Source organism: Vigna umbellata, chromosome 4 (genome assembly GCF_029865625.1).
Source record: "Vigna umbellata cultivar VRB3 chromosome 4, Vumbellata_1.0, whole genome shotgun sequence".
Lineage (NCBI taxonomy): Eukaryota > Viridiplantae > Streptophyta > Magnoliopsida > Fabales > Fabaceae > Vigna > Vigna umbellata.
The window spans coordinates 45,284,924-45,303,310 of NC_142168.1; the positions used below are offsets into that span (position 1 = coordinate 45,284,924).

The following is an 18,387-nucleotide window of genomic DNA, read 5'->3' on the forward strand; positions in this document are numbered from 1 at the left end:
ATTATAGAGACAAGAAATTAAATAACATCAGTGTATATTACAGCTTCAATAACTTATAAAATACATCCTTTTATAAATTTTTTTTATCACTATGTATTACTCTTAAACTATTTTATTATCATTATATTGCAAGATATAGCATCAACCTGATATAGAATCACAGAAATACATCCAGATGCTAATAGCACCTTCTAATACTCTTTCGCACACCCTATTAGATAAAATTCAAGCAATATCCATTGAACATGGAGGTTCCATTCTCTAACTAATGAAATCCTTATTAATTTCAACATGTTGGAAAAATATTATTAAAAAGTAGGCTGCTAACACTCATTAAATATATGAGAAGGGCAGAAGCATTCCAAATAAGAGACAGGTGTAACACAATCTAATTAGACCATATATAAAAAAATAGAGTCAAGATAAGATAGAATTAAACAAGATCATAGTTTCTCAAAATAACGTTTGGCTGGCAACGAGCTGCAGATTAGTGTCCTTGATTGCCAGCTTTGGTATTCTGTGTGGACCGTGTTCATGAAGAGAAAAACAAGACAATCTTGAGCATTCATCATGTCTAACAAAAAGCTTGCAAAAATTCCAGAATTTGCAACTACTGCTACAAATTTATTCAGCAGACTTGACAGTTTATGGTATCAGAACACGAGATCAAATCTCGAGAGTGTAAAACAAAATTCCATACGCAGACTGAAACTAATGCAGGGTCATACCTTACTCTTCTAATGCTATCAGTAAAAAACCTGAAGGCTCAAAACAGTATTTTCAGATCACAAGTTTTTGAAAGCCGAATCATGAGTCCCTTTTTGTGGGGTGAGTCTAGCCAGAAGCGCCTTATTGTGACAGTGCTCTGCGTCCACAAAGTAAAAGTTCCCATTGGCCTTAAATGTCACAAAAGGTCTTTGGGTTTGCGGTGGGCGAATATCGGAAAACTTGATAGTCTTTGGAATTGAAGTTGCCAGCCAGGACAGCATCTCCACCTCGAAGCTGTCTGAACCTGGCTGCCACCTGAGTTTGTGAATATACGGGCTAACGAACCAATGAAGGGCAGCAGTTGTAGAAGCACTCAGGAATATTACAGATGATGCCACTGCACCTTTCAGGATGACATTCATGTCGGGGGATGTCATGAAGGTTATGACCGGACCGAGGGACACTGAGAGGCAGCAAGTTGAGAGAGACAAAAGTTTTACTTTCTTTATGGTGTTTGAGATCGGGCCATGATAAACAACTCCAGTTTCCTTGTCGGGTTCCACTGATTGTCCTCCACCACGAGGTCCAATGCTAATCTTGTCATCTTCCTCTGTAGCTGGTGCTGGTGATGCCCATCTTCTTTGGAAAACAGCAAGATGGGAGGAAGTTTTAAGAGATGGATTGGGTGTAATGGGCCGTCCACAAGTTGAGGACCTAAAACATTGGTATGCTGAACCATGGAAACAAATGTATACAAGTAAACATAAAATAGTTAATAGCTATATTGTTTTACGACAATAATAATTAAGAAAAAACTCTGATAGGCATGGAATTCTAACAAGATGCAATCATAAACATCCAAGAGCTCTATATAAGTTATAGAACATAACCAATTTAGTTTTGGTAAATAAGAATGATTTTAAGGGGGAGGAGCGACGCACATTACAAGACTAAAACGGAAAATTAACAACAGATTTCTTCAGGTCATACGAAATATTATGTAAGGGATATTTCCTCAAGACAGCACTACGTGAAGCAACCACATGGGTTTGGTGTTTAAAATTATTTATTGGATCCTAAGTTGAACTAATGTATGAAGCATTGTTTTTCTGCAACTTGCTACTACTTTGTGTCATTTGACGGCTTTTGTTATAGCAAACAGAATATTAGCATTTGGCAAGAACTGAAACCATTATCAACCATGGGTTGGAAAAATTCATACCATAACATAAGATTCAATTGAGTCAGAGGTGTCAAATAACCTTATAACCCTGTTAGTTGGAAAAATTCTACAGTAGGTCGGCCTTAAGCAGTTATAAAGGGCAGGATAACAAATGTAGAAATAAAATAGACATAAGGAGTGGATGTTCATCTTCTCATTTGAAAAAGGATTGGCCTGGATAAGACTAGATAGAAGCAAACACCTAGATTCATCTTTCATTCTACTCCAGAGAAATGAAAAAATTAATCTTTCATTTTACAAAAACTTCTCTGTTAGCAGAAAATGAAAAAAAAAAGTGATGAAATTAGTGTTCCAAAAATTAAAACTACTTATCTAAAAACTAATCTGTAGAAGTTATCCCAAGTAATCAGTCTTTATCAAGTATTGATTTTAAACTTTTGCATAAATTAGTTAGGAAGAAGTTCATCCAAACAAACCCTAATTCACAATTCTTCATATATTTTCATCCTGAACCAGTACTTATCACACCGAATTACTTTGCTTTCCGAAATTCAAAACCACTAGGAACCAGTTTCGTTCAAATTCCATTAAAATTAACCCTCAAAATCAAGCAACTCAGGTGCCAAACAACTATAGATCCGTAAATGGGACAAATAACCTAAAAATTGATATTCAGCACGCTTCACAAATCTAACATAACAAAATTTGAGGCAATGTTTCTCTTTCATTCGATAAAAAGGTAGTAGAATTATAATCTTTAGATTGAAAGTTAGATATTTGTGGTGCCCATATAACCCGGTTCAAGGGATACCACAAAAAAATGAAGACCCCACAAAGAGATCGTGAAAAGTTTACAACTTTTGGGGTTGGTCTGCAAGGTCTCGTTGAGAATGCAAAAGACTGGTCAAAGAGAGAGCAGAAATAGTGATAACAAAGGAAGAGAACCTGAAGGAGTTGTTCTGCAGAAGTGGCGGGAACTCTGTGATCGCAGCAAGTGAAGGAGAGAGGTGCTTGCCATGGCTGCGCTTACAAATTACCGTGCCACAGACACTCTAAGTTTAGGGCCACACCACATTCATGGGTGGGGGAAGCTGAATTGCCCGACCCGTTTAAGATCGGGTGAAGGTCCGCAAAGTCAGTGATTCAATCAGGCTATTAATGAAATAAACACATAATTAAGTTTTAATCGCAGCACTTGTAAGAAGTTTTTGTTTTATTAAATGTTTAATTTTTTTTTGAATTATCCGTTTATTCGCATGAATGAAATGCTCTAGTCATTATTTTCTATTTTTATGTCTTCAACTCTGCTGTGAACTTAATTATTCTAAGTTGATCGGTAAATTATAATTGATTAAAAAAGAAAAAAATAAATTAACCGATAAATTAAAAATGAGAAAGCAATGATTGTTGAAAAAAAATTAAATGGAATTTATTATTTTACTTTATTTTTGAAATTAAAACTTATTATATTAAATATATAAGATTATTCCTATTTGTAATTAGAATATCAAGGGTTTAACTAGAAAGACTCGTACCTCTATCATCAACAAGCTATATTAAATTAAATATATAAGATTAATCTTATTTGTAATTAAAACTTTTTAACTTAAAAATTTAAGTGTTGTACAAACTATTTATGATGTATTTAAACAAAATTATTTAGCCAGTATATAATGAGATATGGGCATTTGGTCTAGTGGTATTGTTCTCGTTTAGGGTGTGAGAGGTTCCGAGTTCAATTCTTGGAAAGTCTCATTTTGCAAAGATGTGATGCTATAAAATTTTTAAAAATTTTAAACAGAGAGATTCTGTGAAATATGTATTTTCGTCATAAAAGAAAATTTAATGGAGATAATTATCTATGTTTATTAATTTTGATTAACTTTAAATATATGTTTAAATGAAAAAAAAAATAAAACGATAGAAGATTCGATTCTGATGGGTATTGAATTTTTAAATTAGTTTTTTTATTTTATTTTTAATTTTTTTGGTTTGGTTGTTTCAATTTTCATGGATACTGATTATATTAGTTCAAATTATTTTAATAGATGAATTATATAGAATTGTAGTATATGTAACCGAGAACACCTCATGATAATGAATCGGGTTATGTAAAACCCAAAAAATAATAAAATAAAATAAATTAATCTTGTGTGGATTTGTGAAAAAAATTTTGATAAATAAATTTATTTTTTTATTGATTTATTTGTATATTGTGTGTTTTGTGTGGTTTATACATGAAAATCTTATGAAAAAGGTACGAGCCTTTCTAGTTAAAAGGAATTAGTTGAAGTCTTGATAGAACCATATTTCATGGGTTTTCTTTATATATATATATATATATATATATATATATATATATATATATATATATATATATATATATATTTCATTAATGGATGTTATTTTCAATGAGTGTTATTTTTAATAGGTTTAGATTTGACGAAATAGGGCTCATATGAAGTTAAATATTGTTTTTCGTTAGATGGATGACCTATAGGTTTAAGTTGTTTTTATTATGGAAAATGTTTCTTTAATAACTCTTTTTGATAACGACGGTGTTAGTCTCTTAACATGTTTGACAGAGTTATGCAGAGAGAAAAATGTATGGAAGGAGGAGGAGAGAAAACGAGTTTATTTCTCAATAACCACTACTAACAATATTACATAAGAGATGTATATACAAACAGTAAAACAAGCTAACTGTCATATTGACAGTTATGTTAATTGGATTAACACAACACTCCCCCTTAATCCAAATTCTTTAAACTTTTAGCACTAAGTAAGCTTCTCAACTTTTCAAATCTGACTTGTCATAGTGCTTTTGTAAAATCATCTACAATCTGATTTTCAGTGGAACAATGTATCAGTTCCAATTTTCCTTTACTAACTTGATCCCTTAAGTAGTGAAATTTGGTTTCTATGTGTTTGCTTCTGCCGTGGAAAACTGGATTTCTGGACAGGCTAATAACATATTTGTTGTCCACTAAGAGTTGTACTGGTTTTCTACAATCAATCTTTAGTTCATCAAGGATTGTTTCCAGCTAAACACATTTGCACGCAGTCTCAACAGAAGCTATATATTCAGCTTCCCAAAAAGAGAGTGGAACCACATTCTGCTTCTTAGAACACCAGGAAATTGGTGCTCCCATATACTTAAACAAGTAGCCATATATGCTCTTTCTATCCACCTGGTCTCCACACCAATCTGAATCACACCAAGCTCTCAACATTCCATTTGTGCTGTCAGACTTCTTGGGGAAGAAAAGACCGAAGTTTGCAGTTCCTTTTAAGTAACGCAAAATGTGCTTGGCAGTAGCAACATGTGATTGGCTTGGATCACTCATGAATCTACTCACCAGCCCAACTCCATAACTGATATTTGGTCTACTATTACAGACATACCTGAGTGATCCCACAATCTGCTTAAACAAAGTAGCATCAACCTTTATATCATCTGCTTGAATAGATAGTTTTAAGTTTGCCATGACTGGTATATTGGCGTTGTTGCAACTTTCCATGCTAAATCTCTTCAACACCTCATTAATATATCTCCTTTGATGAACGAACATACCATCAGTTGTTTGCAAAAATTCCAGCCCTAGAAAATAGCTCAGACTCCCGAGATTTGTCATCTCAAATTCTTCTTTCATTCTCATCTTAAATTCTTCAATTGCTTCTACAAAATTTCCTATTACAAGCAAATCATCTACATATAAACAAATCAACAAAACACTCTGTTGTCCAACAGGTTTCATATAGACTCAAAACTCTATAGTGCACTTTTAGAATCCAAGTCTAATAAGTAACGCGTTGATATGAATATTCCAGGCTCGAGCTGCCTGTCTACGCCCATATAAGGCTTTGTTTAGCTTATATACCTTCAGTTCCTCACCTTTCTTCTCAAATCCAGGTGGTTGTCTCACATAAAATTCCTCTTCTAGAGGGCCATTCAAAAACGCTGATTTGACATCCATTTGGCAGATTTTCCAGCTATTGAAATTAACCACTACAGCTACAAGTCTCACGATTTCAAGTCTTGCAATTGGTGCAAAGACATCCGTGAAGTCAACTCCAGGTTTATACAAAGCCCTTTGCTACCAGTCTAGCTTTCAGCTTTGCTATGCTACCATCTGGTTTGTACTTCGTTTTAAACACTCATTTAACCTCAATAACCTGTTTGTGTTGAGGCAGTTATACCATCTCCCAAGATCTATTATTCTCAATTGCTTTAAGCTCCTTCATCATAGCCTCTTTCCATCCTTTTATGTTAATAGCTTGCTTCCATGTAAGTGTTTCAGCATCGGCTAAGAAAGCAAGGTGAACAAGGTCACCAGAGTCTGCTATTTCACTATCTGCAAACACCTCATGACCTGCGAGTCTTGTTGAGGGGAACCTTGCTCTTTGAGATCTTATATTATTAGCTTCAACATCAGTAACAACCTGTCCAACATCATCAGGTTTCTTTTCTTCCAACCAGCTAGACACAATACCTGGTTTCAAACTTGCCTCTGCTTCTACCCAATTGAATGTAGCAGCTTCATTTATTAACACATCTATGTTGATCATGACTTGCTCCTTTTCTAGATCATACAACTGTAAGCACCTGTTGGGTGGTAGCTTACTATGATGAGAGTCTCACTTCTATCATCCAGCTTTTTCCTTCTCTCATATGGGACGTGCTTATAGCAAACAGATCCAAAGATCCTCAAGTGATGCACATCGGGTTTGTTTCCTGACCAAACCTCTTATGGGGTGCAATTTGGCAAAGCTTTAGTTGGGCCCCTTTTCAACAAGTAGGTTGTTGTAGAAATTGCTTCTCCCCACATATAATGAGGTAGTTTCCTTCCTTTAATCATACACCTGATCATATTCAAGATCATCCTGTTTCTTCTCTCCGCTAACCCATTGTGTTGGGGTGTGTATGGAGCAATCACTTCATGTACAATTCCTTTGTCATCACAAAATCTACCCATTTCACCATAATTAAATTCACCTACACCATCAGTCCTGAAGGTTCTGATATGCAAGCCAAATTGTCTCTCCACTAAAGAGCAGAATTTCACAAAGTAAGTGTATACTTCTTTCTTTTCTTTTAATAAATAAACCCAGATTTTCCTAGACCATTCATCTAAAAAAATTAGAAAGTATTTGTTACCTCTAAGGGATGACACGTTAAAAGGGCCACACACATATGAGTGGACAACGTCCAACAATTATTTTGCTCTCTTGGGAGCAGACTTCTTAAACATCTTCCTAGCTTGTTTCCCAATTGCACGACCTTCACAAATCTTGTTCGGTGCAGTGATCGCAGGAACTCCCTTTACTAATTCTTTGCTCTTCAACTAACCTAAACTCTTAAAATTCAAATGCCCGAATCTATAGTTCCATAACCATCCTTCATCCTCAACGTTAACAACAGCAAAACACTGAACATCAGCAGCATTTGGATTCACCTTGAACGTTCTGTTTCTGGCAAGAGGAACCTTGAATGACCATGTGCCTTTGCTGCATCGACATTGTGTAGCCTTTCTCTAGTAGTTGTCCCAGACTCAACAAGTTACTCTTCATCGTCGGAACATACAACACATTATTCACGTATGTGGATTTGCCATCCTTGCGTGTGATGAAGACCTTGCCCGCTTCTTCAGCCATGATCACACTATTATCTGCAAATCTTACACTGCTCTTTATACTTGTGTCTAGATTGATCAACCAATCTCTCTTACCTGTCATGTGATTGGAACACCTCGTGTAAGAATACCAATTCGTTTCATCCTCTGCATGGTTCGATTCTTTCGACAACAACACGTGGTCATCTTCACAATTACACTTGTCCAGTGCATGACTCACATCCTGGGTACACCTGTCTCGCACGCGATCTTGTTCTTTTTCACACCTGTCTCGCATCAACCTCCAACACAAATCTTCTTCAGCCTCTTCCACCTTGCTCATTAATAATACATGATCAGACTCTGAATCACAAGTGTCTTGTGCAAGGTTAGCCACTTCATCATTCTTGCTTTTATTCATGGATTCGTTGTGCTAGCACTCTACAAAATAGTGCCCGTATTTGTTATAAGTGTAGCATTGAACGTTTCTTTTATCATATCCTTTTCTGCCTCTACCTCTAAATTGCCTTCCTCCTCTCTTTTTTCCCTCCTTTTGTTCACTGCCATAATCGTTCACGGTTTGTTCAAGGATTTTTACATTTTTACCTTAGTTCGTCCACCTCGTGATCTCCCTCTGCCCCTTCCAGCTCCACAACCCTTGAAACTTTGATTATTTCTGCCTTGCAAGGCTTCATTTGTGCCTTGAATTACACCATTTTCTGCAATCTTTCTTTCGATTAATCTCTGCTCATGCGCTTCAAGAGAATTTTGCAACTCTTCCACTCTCATTGTTTCAAGATCCTTCCGTTCTTCTATGGCTACAACAATATGATCATACCGAGGTGTTAAGGTTATGAGTATTTTCTCAACAATCTTCTTGTCTTTTACTATCTTGTCACAAGCTTTCATCGCGTTCACCACAACTTGGATTCTTCCAACATACTCAACAACTGTTTCTTGCTCTCCCATGTTCAGGAGTTCATACTACCTTTGTAGAGTTGCAACCTGAACTTCTTTACCTTTCCAGAGTTGCCATAGCCCTCTTGCAGTATATCCCATACTTCCTTTGTCGTGGCAGCCTTCGATACTTTTTGGAAAATTGCCGCAGATATGCACTGGTGCAACAACATTCGTGCTTTGCAGTCCATCCTCTTGTTATCTTTGTACAATTTCCTCACCTCTTCTGAATCACCCTTCGAAGGTTCTTTGAAACCTTTCTTGACAATTTCATCCACTTCTTGGAAACCAAGAATCGGATCCATCTTAACGCACCAATCATCGTAGCCTTTGCCATCAAACACTGGCAAGTTGCTGTGAATCATTCTAGCCATCACTACTCCACGAGATTTCTCTTCTTGAAACGTCTTCTTTGGGCTTTACAACTCTCCACCAGATCTCACAATCTAGCTCATGATACCACTGCTAGCCCCTTAACGTGTTTGACAGAGTTATGTAGAGAGAAAAGTGTATGGAAGGAGGGGGAGAGAAAACGAGTTTATTTCTCATTAACCACTACTAATAGTATTACAAAAGAGATGTATATATGAACAGTAAAACAAACTAACTGTCATATTGATAGTTATGTTAGTTGGATTAACACAACAAAGCCCTCTTACTATAGGTACTTTCCATAGCAATCAGACAGAAAATTAACTTCAATTAATATCTCTTCCTATTCTCTGAGAATTATGAGTCTTTCAACATATCTCTATGAAATTTTAAAGTTTCCCAAACTTCAATACACCATAGAAAAAGCCAACTAGATAACTATTTATATATTTTTGTATCATTTTGTACATATATTCTTTGTAGTTTTAGATGTTTGCTATTTACATATTTTTGTATCATTTTGTACATTTTTCTACTTGGTCAACATTTTTATAGTTTTATATGGTCTATTTTCACATCTTTATATATCATCTAACCTTTATATTTTTATAAAATCTATTGGATATTTTTTTGTATTGTTCAATCTTTTTATTATTAGTTAGTCTACAATTTACATTTTTCTATATCATCTAAACAATGTTTCATTTAAAATTGAATTTAAATTCTTAATTTTGGTTAACTCAATCTTAATATATCATTTAAAATAATTATATAATATATATAAATGATTTAAATACATTTTTATCATGAAAACAATGAAAATATTATTATTTAATTTTACAAAATAAAATACGTATATTAAATTGTAATTGTATTTTTATAAACTAAAATTGATATAATAAATATAATATAATTTTGGCTTAATACCCCTGATGGTCCCTATTTTCGTCAAGTGCGTTTGATTTGGTCCCTGTTTTTTTTGTTCAATGTTGTCCTAAAGAATGTAAAATCTGTTCAATTTTGGTCCTTTTTGCAAACGCTGTTTAAATCGTTAATGACAGACAGTCCAGGTATGCACAACAGTGTTGAGATGCCATTTAACTGCCCATGTGGATTCCCTTCAGGCACAGTGAGGTGGATTATGAAAGAAATGCCATTTATTTAATGAAACCCAATTTTGATGAGGGTGGAGAGTGAAATTAGGGTTAGGGTTTTTTACTTTACTTCAGTGAAAGCGAAAGTAAGGTTCGAGGTTAACAATTCTTCTTCCCAATCTTGGTGGTTGATGAGCCATGTCTCGTTACAATCTTCTTCTTCTTGCAATAGCTTCGGCCACCGAAGTTGTAATTCCTCACATGGTGGTGGTTCAATGGAGGTAGGGATAGTCCCCATTTGCAATTGTGGTGAGTTGGCAGTAGTAAAAATGGCTAGAACTTCAAAGAATCCTGGAAGAAATTTTTGGGGTTGTGATAACTACAAGGTGATGTGAATAAAAACATTTCTAATTAAAGCCTGGGTTAAATATGTTTTTAGTCCCTAAACTATTGGCTGTTTCTGGTTTTCGTCCCTGTTTCAAAGTAAGGTACAATTTAGTCCTCATTCTTTTCGAAACGTTCGTTTTAGTCCTCGAAAACTAAACACTGTTTAAAAATTTGGTTCTCATTTAGCAACAAATGAGGACTAAAACCAAAATTCCGAGGACTAAATTGTACCTTACTTTGAAAGAGGGACGAAAACCAGAAACGACCAATAGTTTAGGGACTAAAAACATATTTAACCCTTAAAGCCTATTTTCTTTGTGTTTGTAATTAACAATGTGTTTGATGAATAACAGAGTGCAGCTGGTAATGTGATGTCTTGTAACTATTTCAAGTGGTGCAATGAAGAAAAGGTTGATGAAAGGGGTGTTATCATTGGTAGTCAAAGGAGGAAGATTTGTGATATGGAGAAGACATTGAAAGCTTTGAAGAGAAGGATCAAATTCTTAGTAGCAGTGGTGTGTGTTCTTAGTGTACTGATCATAGCTATGTTGTGTGTGTTTTTAGGTTGATGTGTTGAAAGTGTGTTTTTAGGTTGATGTGTTCTGTGTGTTTTTAGGTGGTCCCAATCTGCTTTACTTTTGTGTTTTGAAGGTTGAGGTTGTTAGGTGGTCCCATTGTTAAGGTTGGACGATTGTGTTTTGTATTAAATGAATGAATGAATTGTGTTTTAACATTAATTGTTCAAATTAGTCCTCATTTCAGTTAAATATGTGCGAATGTGGTCCTCATGATGATGAGTGATGTGTGCATAAAATGGAAGTGGTCAAAATCAATATCAAAACATGGGTACGTGAAAACATTAAGTTCATGGGTACATCAATATATTTTCACAATCAAAAGTTAGTTCATGATTACACCATCAAGTTACATAATAGCACATCATAACAGATCCAGTGCCAAATATATCAAAACATTATAAAGTATTTCAAAACATTACAAAGGACATCAAGTTTTAATTAGTAAAGTATTTCAAAACAGATACAGTGTCAAGTGCACCAAATTTTGAACATTATAAAAGAGATGGTCTCCTAATTGGTAACTTCTCCCTTCTGATTGGTTGAGTTGGTTGCTCTGTGGATTCTTGTGTTGGTTGGGGTGGTGCTGCTTCAGATGGCTGTGGTAGGTCTGGTTGATCTTGAGGACGTAAAGGGCATTGATTTCTGTTATGCCCAACAACATGACAAATGCTGCATTTCTTGCGATGGCCACCTTTGGTCATCTGGGTTTCATCCCTCCTTAGCTCCCAACTCTCCAACCTTCTCTTTTTCTTTGGTCTGTCAGGTAATTTTCTTTGGAATGGTGGGAGGATGGGCATGATGTTCTTTCCCATAAAAGGTGCCCATTCATTGGAAATATGATTGAAGCATATGTTTCATCATACGTGGACCTTCTGAACCAAATGGGTACATAGTCTTCTGGATCTAAATTTAAGAATCTCATTACTGCAATAGCATGGCAACAAGGGATGCCACTAATGAGCCATTTCGTGCAGGTACACTGTTGACTGTCTAGGTTGATTGTCCAGGTTGACTGCAAACTTGTTTGTAATCACTGCACAATGTCTAACTTCAAACATTTTTTCTCCAGACCAACTGCCATCAAGTAATACATGATTAAAAGATTAAAAGTTAAATACGAAGTGATGAATATCAACAATTTTATCACAGACCAAGGGACATGAATTAATACTGGGAAAGGAAATGCTTACCTAGGGACCCAATTTTTGGATAAATTTGATTCTTTTGTAAGTCTCTTTCTAATCTTGGGGCAGATATGAAAGTCCATATTACACATCTTGATTCTGTTGGTTGACCATTTTTTCATGATGTAAACTCTAATTTCCTCTAGTATGGTTACAATGGGCTTTCCTCTAGCATCAACAATAACAATATTAAAAGCTTCACTCATATTGTTTACTAGTGTATCAGTTACTGCTCGACCTGTAAATCTAGATCTAGACTAATACCTGTTACAAAGAATAAGAAATTGTTAGGTAGCTAAAAGTATATAAGAGGTTGCAGTAAGGAAGAAGAAATAACTTGGGGGAATAACAATTAAGTATTTGTAAGCTTCTACATTGACCTCTTTTATATTCAACATTTCTCTTTCCCAAGCTTGGGGGTAGGTACTAGTAGCAACCTTCCACATCAGAGTTTTCAAGGTGTGCCCTCTGATCTTTTTTCTGAAATTTGCATATAAATGTCTCATGCAAAATCTGTGCTTTGCCCCAGGTAAAAGTTCAGACATAACTGGCAGCAAACCCTATGTGTAGGGACCAAAGTGAACATTTTTAAAATAAACTAGGGACATAAAAATACATAACTAATATTAGAAACCAATACAGCAAGATATAAGAAATAAATATACCTTTTGTTGGTCAGACATAAAAGTGCATGCATCACATACTTCAATGCCCCCAAGGTCTTCTATCAACAATTCCAAACACCAAGACCAAGTTTCTTTGTTCTCTACTTCCACAATTGCATATGCCAGAGGTAACATCTGCTCATTAGGATCTCTACCAACAACTGTTAATAACTCCCCCTTGTACTTTCCTTTCAGAAAACATCCATCCAAACCAATAAAGGGTCTACAAGAGACGAAGCTATTCTTGCAAGCTTTCAAACAAACATAGAACCTCTGAAATGTGGTCTGACCATTTTCACTATCCACTTTAACTTTGACCGTTGATCCCGGATTACATCTCAATAATTCATGTGCATAGTCATATATTCTTGTGAACTGATTTTTGAATGAACCTTCAACTTTGCATGATGCCATTAATTTTGCCCTACGAGCTTTAGATATTGTGACATTTGTATTCCATTTCCTCAAAGCTTTTGACCGTATTTCATTTATCTTCAAATTTGGATTTTCAAGTATGTGGTATCTAATGTCTCACTCAACCACTTAGCATTCATCATTTTGATATTGAATTGCCTACTGCAAGTATGAGTATCCAATATTTTTCTCAATTGCCATGTTCTACATCCTTATAAATATCCATAATAAGCCATCCATGGACATTTTTTTATGCACCCAAGCATCTCACTCGTACCCTTCTATTGTCATTCTTAACAAACTTCAAATTCCTCCCCGCATGGACGACATAACTTCTAACAGCCTCCATAAACTCATTTTTATCACTAAACTTTGTTCCCACTTCCCACTTGTATTCTGACATATTTTTTTGCTTGACATATGTCCCAAATGGACCACAACTTTGCCTTTCATCAACTCCATCCTCACTTCCACTTTCTTTTGGACTGTCCAATAATTTTGAGTCTCACTCATCATCAGACAACGCCCTGTCATTTGGGTTTCTCTGCCTATGTGCACTGTCATGTGTGTCTAAATCACAGTTCATTTCATTTTCATTAACTTCTATTGACACAGAGCCTTCTATATTGTTATCTACTAGTCCTTCATCAATATTAACATTAACATCAACTAGTCCTTCATCCACTTCTTCTTCATCAACTACTCCATGAGAAACTTCACCATGCACGACCCATGCATCATCATCCTCACTTGAACTAAACTCTTCAATGGCTACTTCTTCCTCCCCTGCCCGTGTTGTTCAATAACAACTTCCTCCTCCTCCACCCCAACATTCTGTTCAACAATATCCCCTCCCTACACGTTCACTTCATCCTCCACCTGCACAACCACTTCATCCTCCTGCACAACCACTTCTTCATCCTCCACATGCACAGAAACTTCATCATCTTCCACCTGCACAACCACTTCATCCTCCACCTGCACAGACACTTCATTATCCTACACAGCCACTTCATCATCATGCATAGCCACTTCTTCATCCTCCACATGCACAACAACTTCATCATCCTCCCCCTGCACCTCCACTTTATCATCCTCATTCCCACCTACATGGCTACATTCACTCTCTATACTTGCAAGACACAAGTTCTTCATTTAATTCACTTTGAACAATAATCTCTAGCTCCTCATCCACACTGTGGATCAAAAATAAGTGAACTTCCCCTAAATACTTGGTAACGTGTACCATGTTCGTTGCATCTCTGTCATCATACAACTTATACATAATATCTTGAATGCAATAAAATAACTCAGACACTTTAATATACCCCAACTCCTTAATGGAATCTAGCACTTCGAAATAACTTCATTTGTCAGGGTCCACACTTTAATAAGTGACTTCCCCACCAACATATCCAAAAGGTATATCCTTTAGCACGGTCCCACCATGGTGGATCACAACATTAAATCTCTCCTCAGACATTCCAAACGCAAGCCTACAAAATCAACTTTATGGGCATGGGACCACTATGGAAACACAAAAAGTAACTGCTATTTACGCTAAATTAACTGCTAAACCGTATGGGAACAATAAACAATAAACCAAGAATAAACAATAAACCATACACAACCAATTATAATATGTTACACATTAATGCCCTAAACAGTTCGCACAATTTTTCAACACAATCTAACTTTGAAAAAAAATCTAACACTCACATTTTGATGTGTGCATAAAATGTTACAGAGGAATGTCACAACATAGAGCTTAGTTACGAGATTACGAACGCATACCTGACTGCCAAAGATCGATGCTTCCAATTTCAACTCGACGTCACTGATGTTCTTCCCAATCTTCCTGATTTCGCTACCAAACCACGCAAGAACTTTGACTCTCAGCACCCTTAATTTAATTTTGAAAACAAAAATCCTAATATCTGCAATTGCAATTTCAAAATGATTAAATCCAACTCACTGTGCCTGAAGGGAATCCACGTGGACAATTAAATATCATCTCAACACTGTTGTGCACACCTGGACTGTCTGTCGTTAACGATTTAAACGACGTTTAAAAAAAGGACCAAATTGAACAGATTTTAAATTCTTTAGAACAACATTGAACAAAAAAAAAACAGGGACCAAATCGAACACACTTGATGAAAATAGGGACCATCAGGAGTATTAAGCCTATAATTTTTAAAATCTTGAGCGTGGGCAGAAATACTAGTATTAAGATATTGACATGTTATATACTTATATTTAATTCTTATGTATATTTTAAATTTAAGTGACTTGCTATATATTTGATGGAGTTATATGTAATTTATGAACTTGGCATGCTAATATAATATACGTTCAAATACCAAAATGATAACAAATAATTGAATTGAAGGATAAAATTAAAAAAATATTAAGAAAATTTTATCTAACATCAATAAACCAAAAGAAATCCATTTTTTCACTTCAAAGAATGTTTTCACAATTTCTATTATATTTTAACACTAAAATTAATGTTTCATGTATCATGATGATAAGACTTCGATAATGGGGTTTTATTATGCTATATCCTCAAAATAAAAATTCTTTATTTTTGTCTCTATCTTCATACTCGATGGATATAAAATATTTATTTCATCTTTATCTACATTTGGTGATAGGTATATTTGTAGCTACATTTGTTGTGCTCATTCCTTGATGTTCTAAATAATGTTTTTTATAAAAAATACAAATCACACCAAAGTAATATATGATTATTAGAAATTTAATATCAAATTATACATATTTTTTTCCAAAGAAACTATAATTGCATAACTATCAAATCATAATAACAAAGAACAATTGGACAAAGTCAACGTAAGTACATAAAATATTAAAAATGATAAAATACATCGATTTGATGAAATTAAAGATTGTAATTGCTAAGATTTAATATACATTTGAACAAAATCACATAAGAAAAAAAAATGTATAATCCATACTAAAAATGTAAATAACCTTGTTAAATATTCACTTAAGAGAAAATGGAAATTTTGTAGTGAAACAAAAGTTATTTAAATGTAACTAAGTTTATAAGATAACATAAAAAATAATCTTTTATATTATTTAGTAAACTACTAATGTGATTAGATTAGACAATTTAAGAGAGTAACTCATTTATTTGATGAATTTAAAATTCTTTTGAGTAAAATTAACTATTTGGATGACAGAATTAGAAGGAAATTGAAATCCTAAAATTTCATTAGAGTAATTGGATTACTTAATGTTATAAAATTTCAAATGTCTCCTAAAAAGTAAGAATATGAAATTCTTCATATTTCTCAAATTCATATTTTGACTTTTGTAGTTTGGTTTGCGTTTGGTTTAGGTTGATTTGACTCAACCTAGGTCCGGATAGACTTGATTCAATTTCACATGGGATCGACCCAACTTAATATAACATGTCTATGGCTCGATTTGTCTCAATGTGACCTAAGCCCAATTCAACTTGACTTAGTGCGAGCTTGGCTTGAGTAAACTTGACTTAAAATGGGTCTTTTTCAACTCCATTGAATATGATCTCACATTGACTCGCCTTGACTAGGGCTCAAGTTGACTTGACTTAACTTGAACTTAGGTTGATTCAGGTAGGTTTGACTAATCTTGATCAAACTAAGACATACCTTGACATAGCCAAACCCAACAAAATGTGGGTTAGCCCCGACTTGAATGAATATGGGCCCACTCCAAATTATGTTGACTTAGGCTTAGAAAAACTTAGCATGGCTTAAGCACAAATTAAATCGGCTCGACTTAGCTATCTTAGGCATACTCAACTCAACTTGGGATCGATTGTACTCAACTTGGGCTCAATCAGACTCAACTCGACTTGACTTAACTTGGTCTTACTTGGGTTAGGTGAGACTTCTTCATCAAGCTAGAAGTTATCCAGGCCTAGCCAAACTTGGCTGAACATGGATCACTCCAACACAGATGAACATAGACTCACCTTAACTCAACTGAGTGTGGGATGTCCTAACTCGGCTCAACTTGAGCTTAAACCAACCTGGCCCGAACCGATTTGGATCGACTTAAGTTTCGATTAACTCAACTCAATTGAGGCTCGAGCTAACTCACTCGAGGTTAGCCTAGGCCAACTCAGTTCAACCTAGGGTCAGGCTAACTTAGCTTGACATGGACCCATATAAACTCAACTTGACTTAGGTCCAATTTGACTCAAATCAACTTGGTTTGAATCTAATGTGGTCTAACTTGTCTAGGTTTTATATGAGCTCGATCTAGTGCTATCTTATTTTGATCTAGCCTAATTTATATCTCATATCTTAAAAATAAACTTATTTAACAAAAATTGAAATATTTTTTCACGAACAATATCTTAAAACACTTTGACAAAAAAATAACATAAATCAAGATCAATTATAGAAAGATTATCGATATTGATATTTTTTATTTTGATTCTCATATAAATTGTAAAATCTCCCCTCTAAAACAAATATATACACAATTATGAAATTCAATTCAAGAGTTAAATATTTTTATGTGAATAAGAAAATAATAAATAAAAATATTAAAATGAGAAAAAAAATCAATCATATTTTTTTATAAACTATTTGACTCATTAAAATTATTGTTTGTTATGTGTCCAAAATGTGTTTCATGATACAGATTTTATTCAATTTAGTTTTAATAATATTTTTTCAATTTGGTTCTAATTTTTATCAATTTTGTTTGATTTGATTTTTTTTTCTAATATTTTTTTAAATAATTAAGGGACACTGAACAAGATCTTTCACATGTTAATTCATGGTTTTGTTTTTGAATTTTTAATTTTTTTAATAAAAAAATTTCACATGTCAAATATAGTGCATGTGTTAGAATTTATATTCAATTTGATTTTTACATTTATTTTTTTTAATTTAGTCTTTTTTTCTTTGACTTTTCTTTTCTAAACTGAACGATTTTGTTTATTTCGAAATTAATACTAATTTTATTCTTTTTATATAAATGTTATATATATTTTATTAAAATTTACATTTTAATTAAATATTTTTAATTTAAAATTAAAGTTGGTTTAAATTAGAAGGAAAATTTTAAAAATAATGATTAATATTATTGGTTTAAAATTTTAAGAGATAAAAAAGTGAAAAATTCTTTTTAAAATTTTAAGACGTTAAAAAGTGAAAAATTTTAAGAAGTTAAAAGGTAAAAGAGATTTTTAACCTCTTAAAATTTTAAA

General features: G+C 34.1%; 1 protein-coding gene across 1 annotated transcript; it reads right to left on the reverse strand.

Annotated features, from left to right (window-relative positions):
- Positions 1-379: 379 nt before the first annotated feature.
- On the reverse strand, positions 380-3,022 carry LOC124847649 (uncharacterized). The gene is made up of 2 exons (XM_047325193.2): positions 2,837-3,022; positions 380-1,438 (listed from the first exon to the last, which is right to left on the reverse strand). The coding sequence occupies exons 1-2, from the start codon at positions 2,907-2,909 to the stop codon at positions 786-788; spliced, it is 726 nt and encodes a 241-aa protein (XP_047181149.1). The 5' UTR covers positions 2,910-3,022; the 3' UTR covers positions 380-785.
- Positions 3,023-18,387: the final 15,365 nt, after the last annotated feature.

Bases quoted from the DNA above. Each gene is read 5' to 3' on its own strand.
- LOC124847649 (XM_047325193.2), bottom strand. From the start codon at position 2,909: ATGGCAAGCACCTCTCTCCTTCACTTGCTGCGATCACAGAGTTCCCGC. The intron at 1,439-2,836 runs GTTCTCTTCCTT...TCCATGGTTCAG, and splicing joins CTGCAGAACAACTCCTTCAG to CATACCAATGTTTTAGGTCC.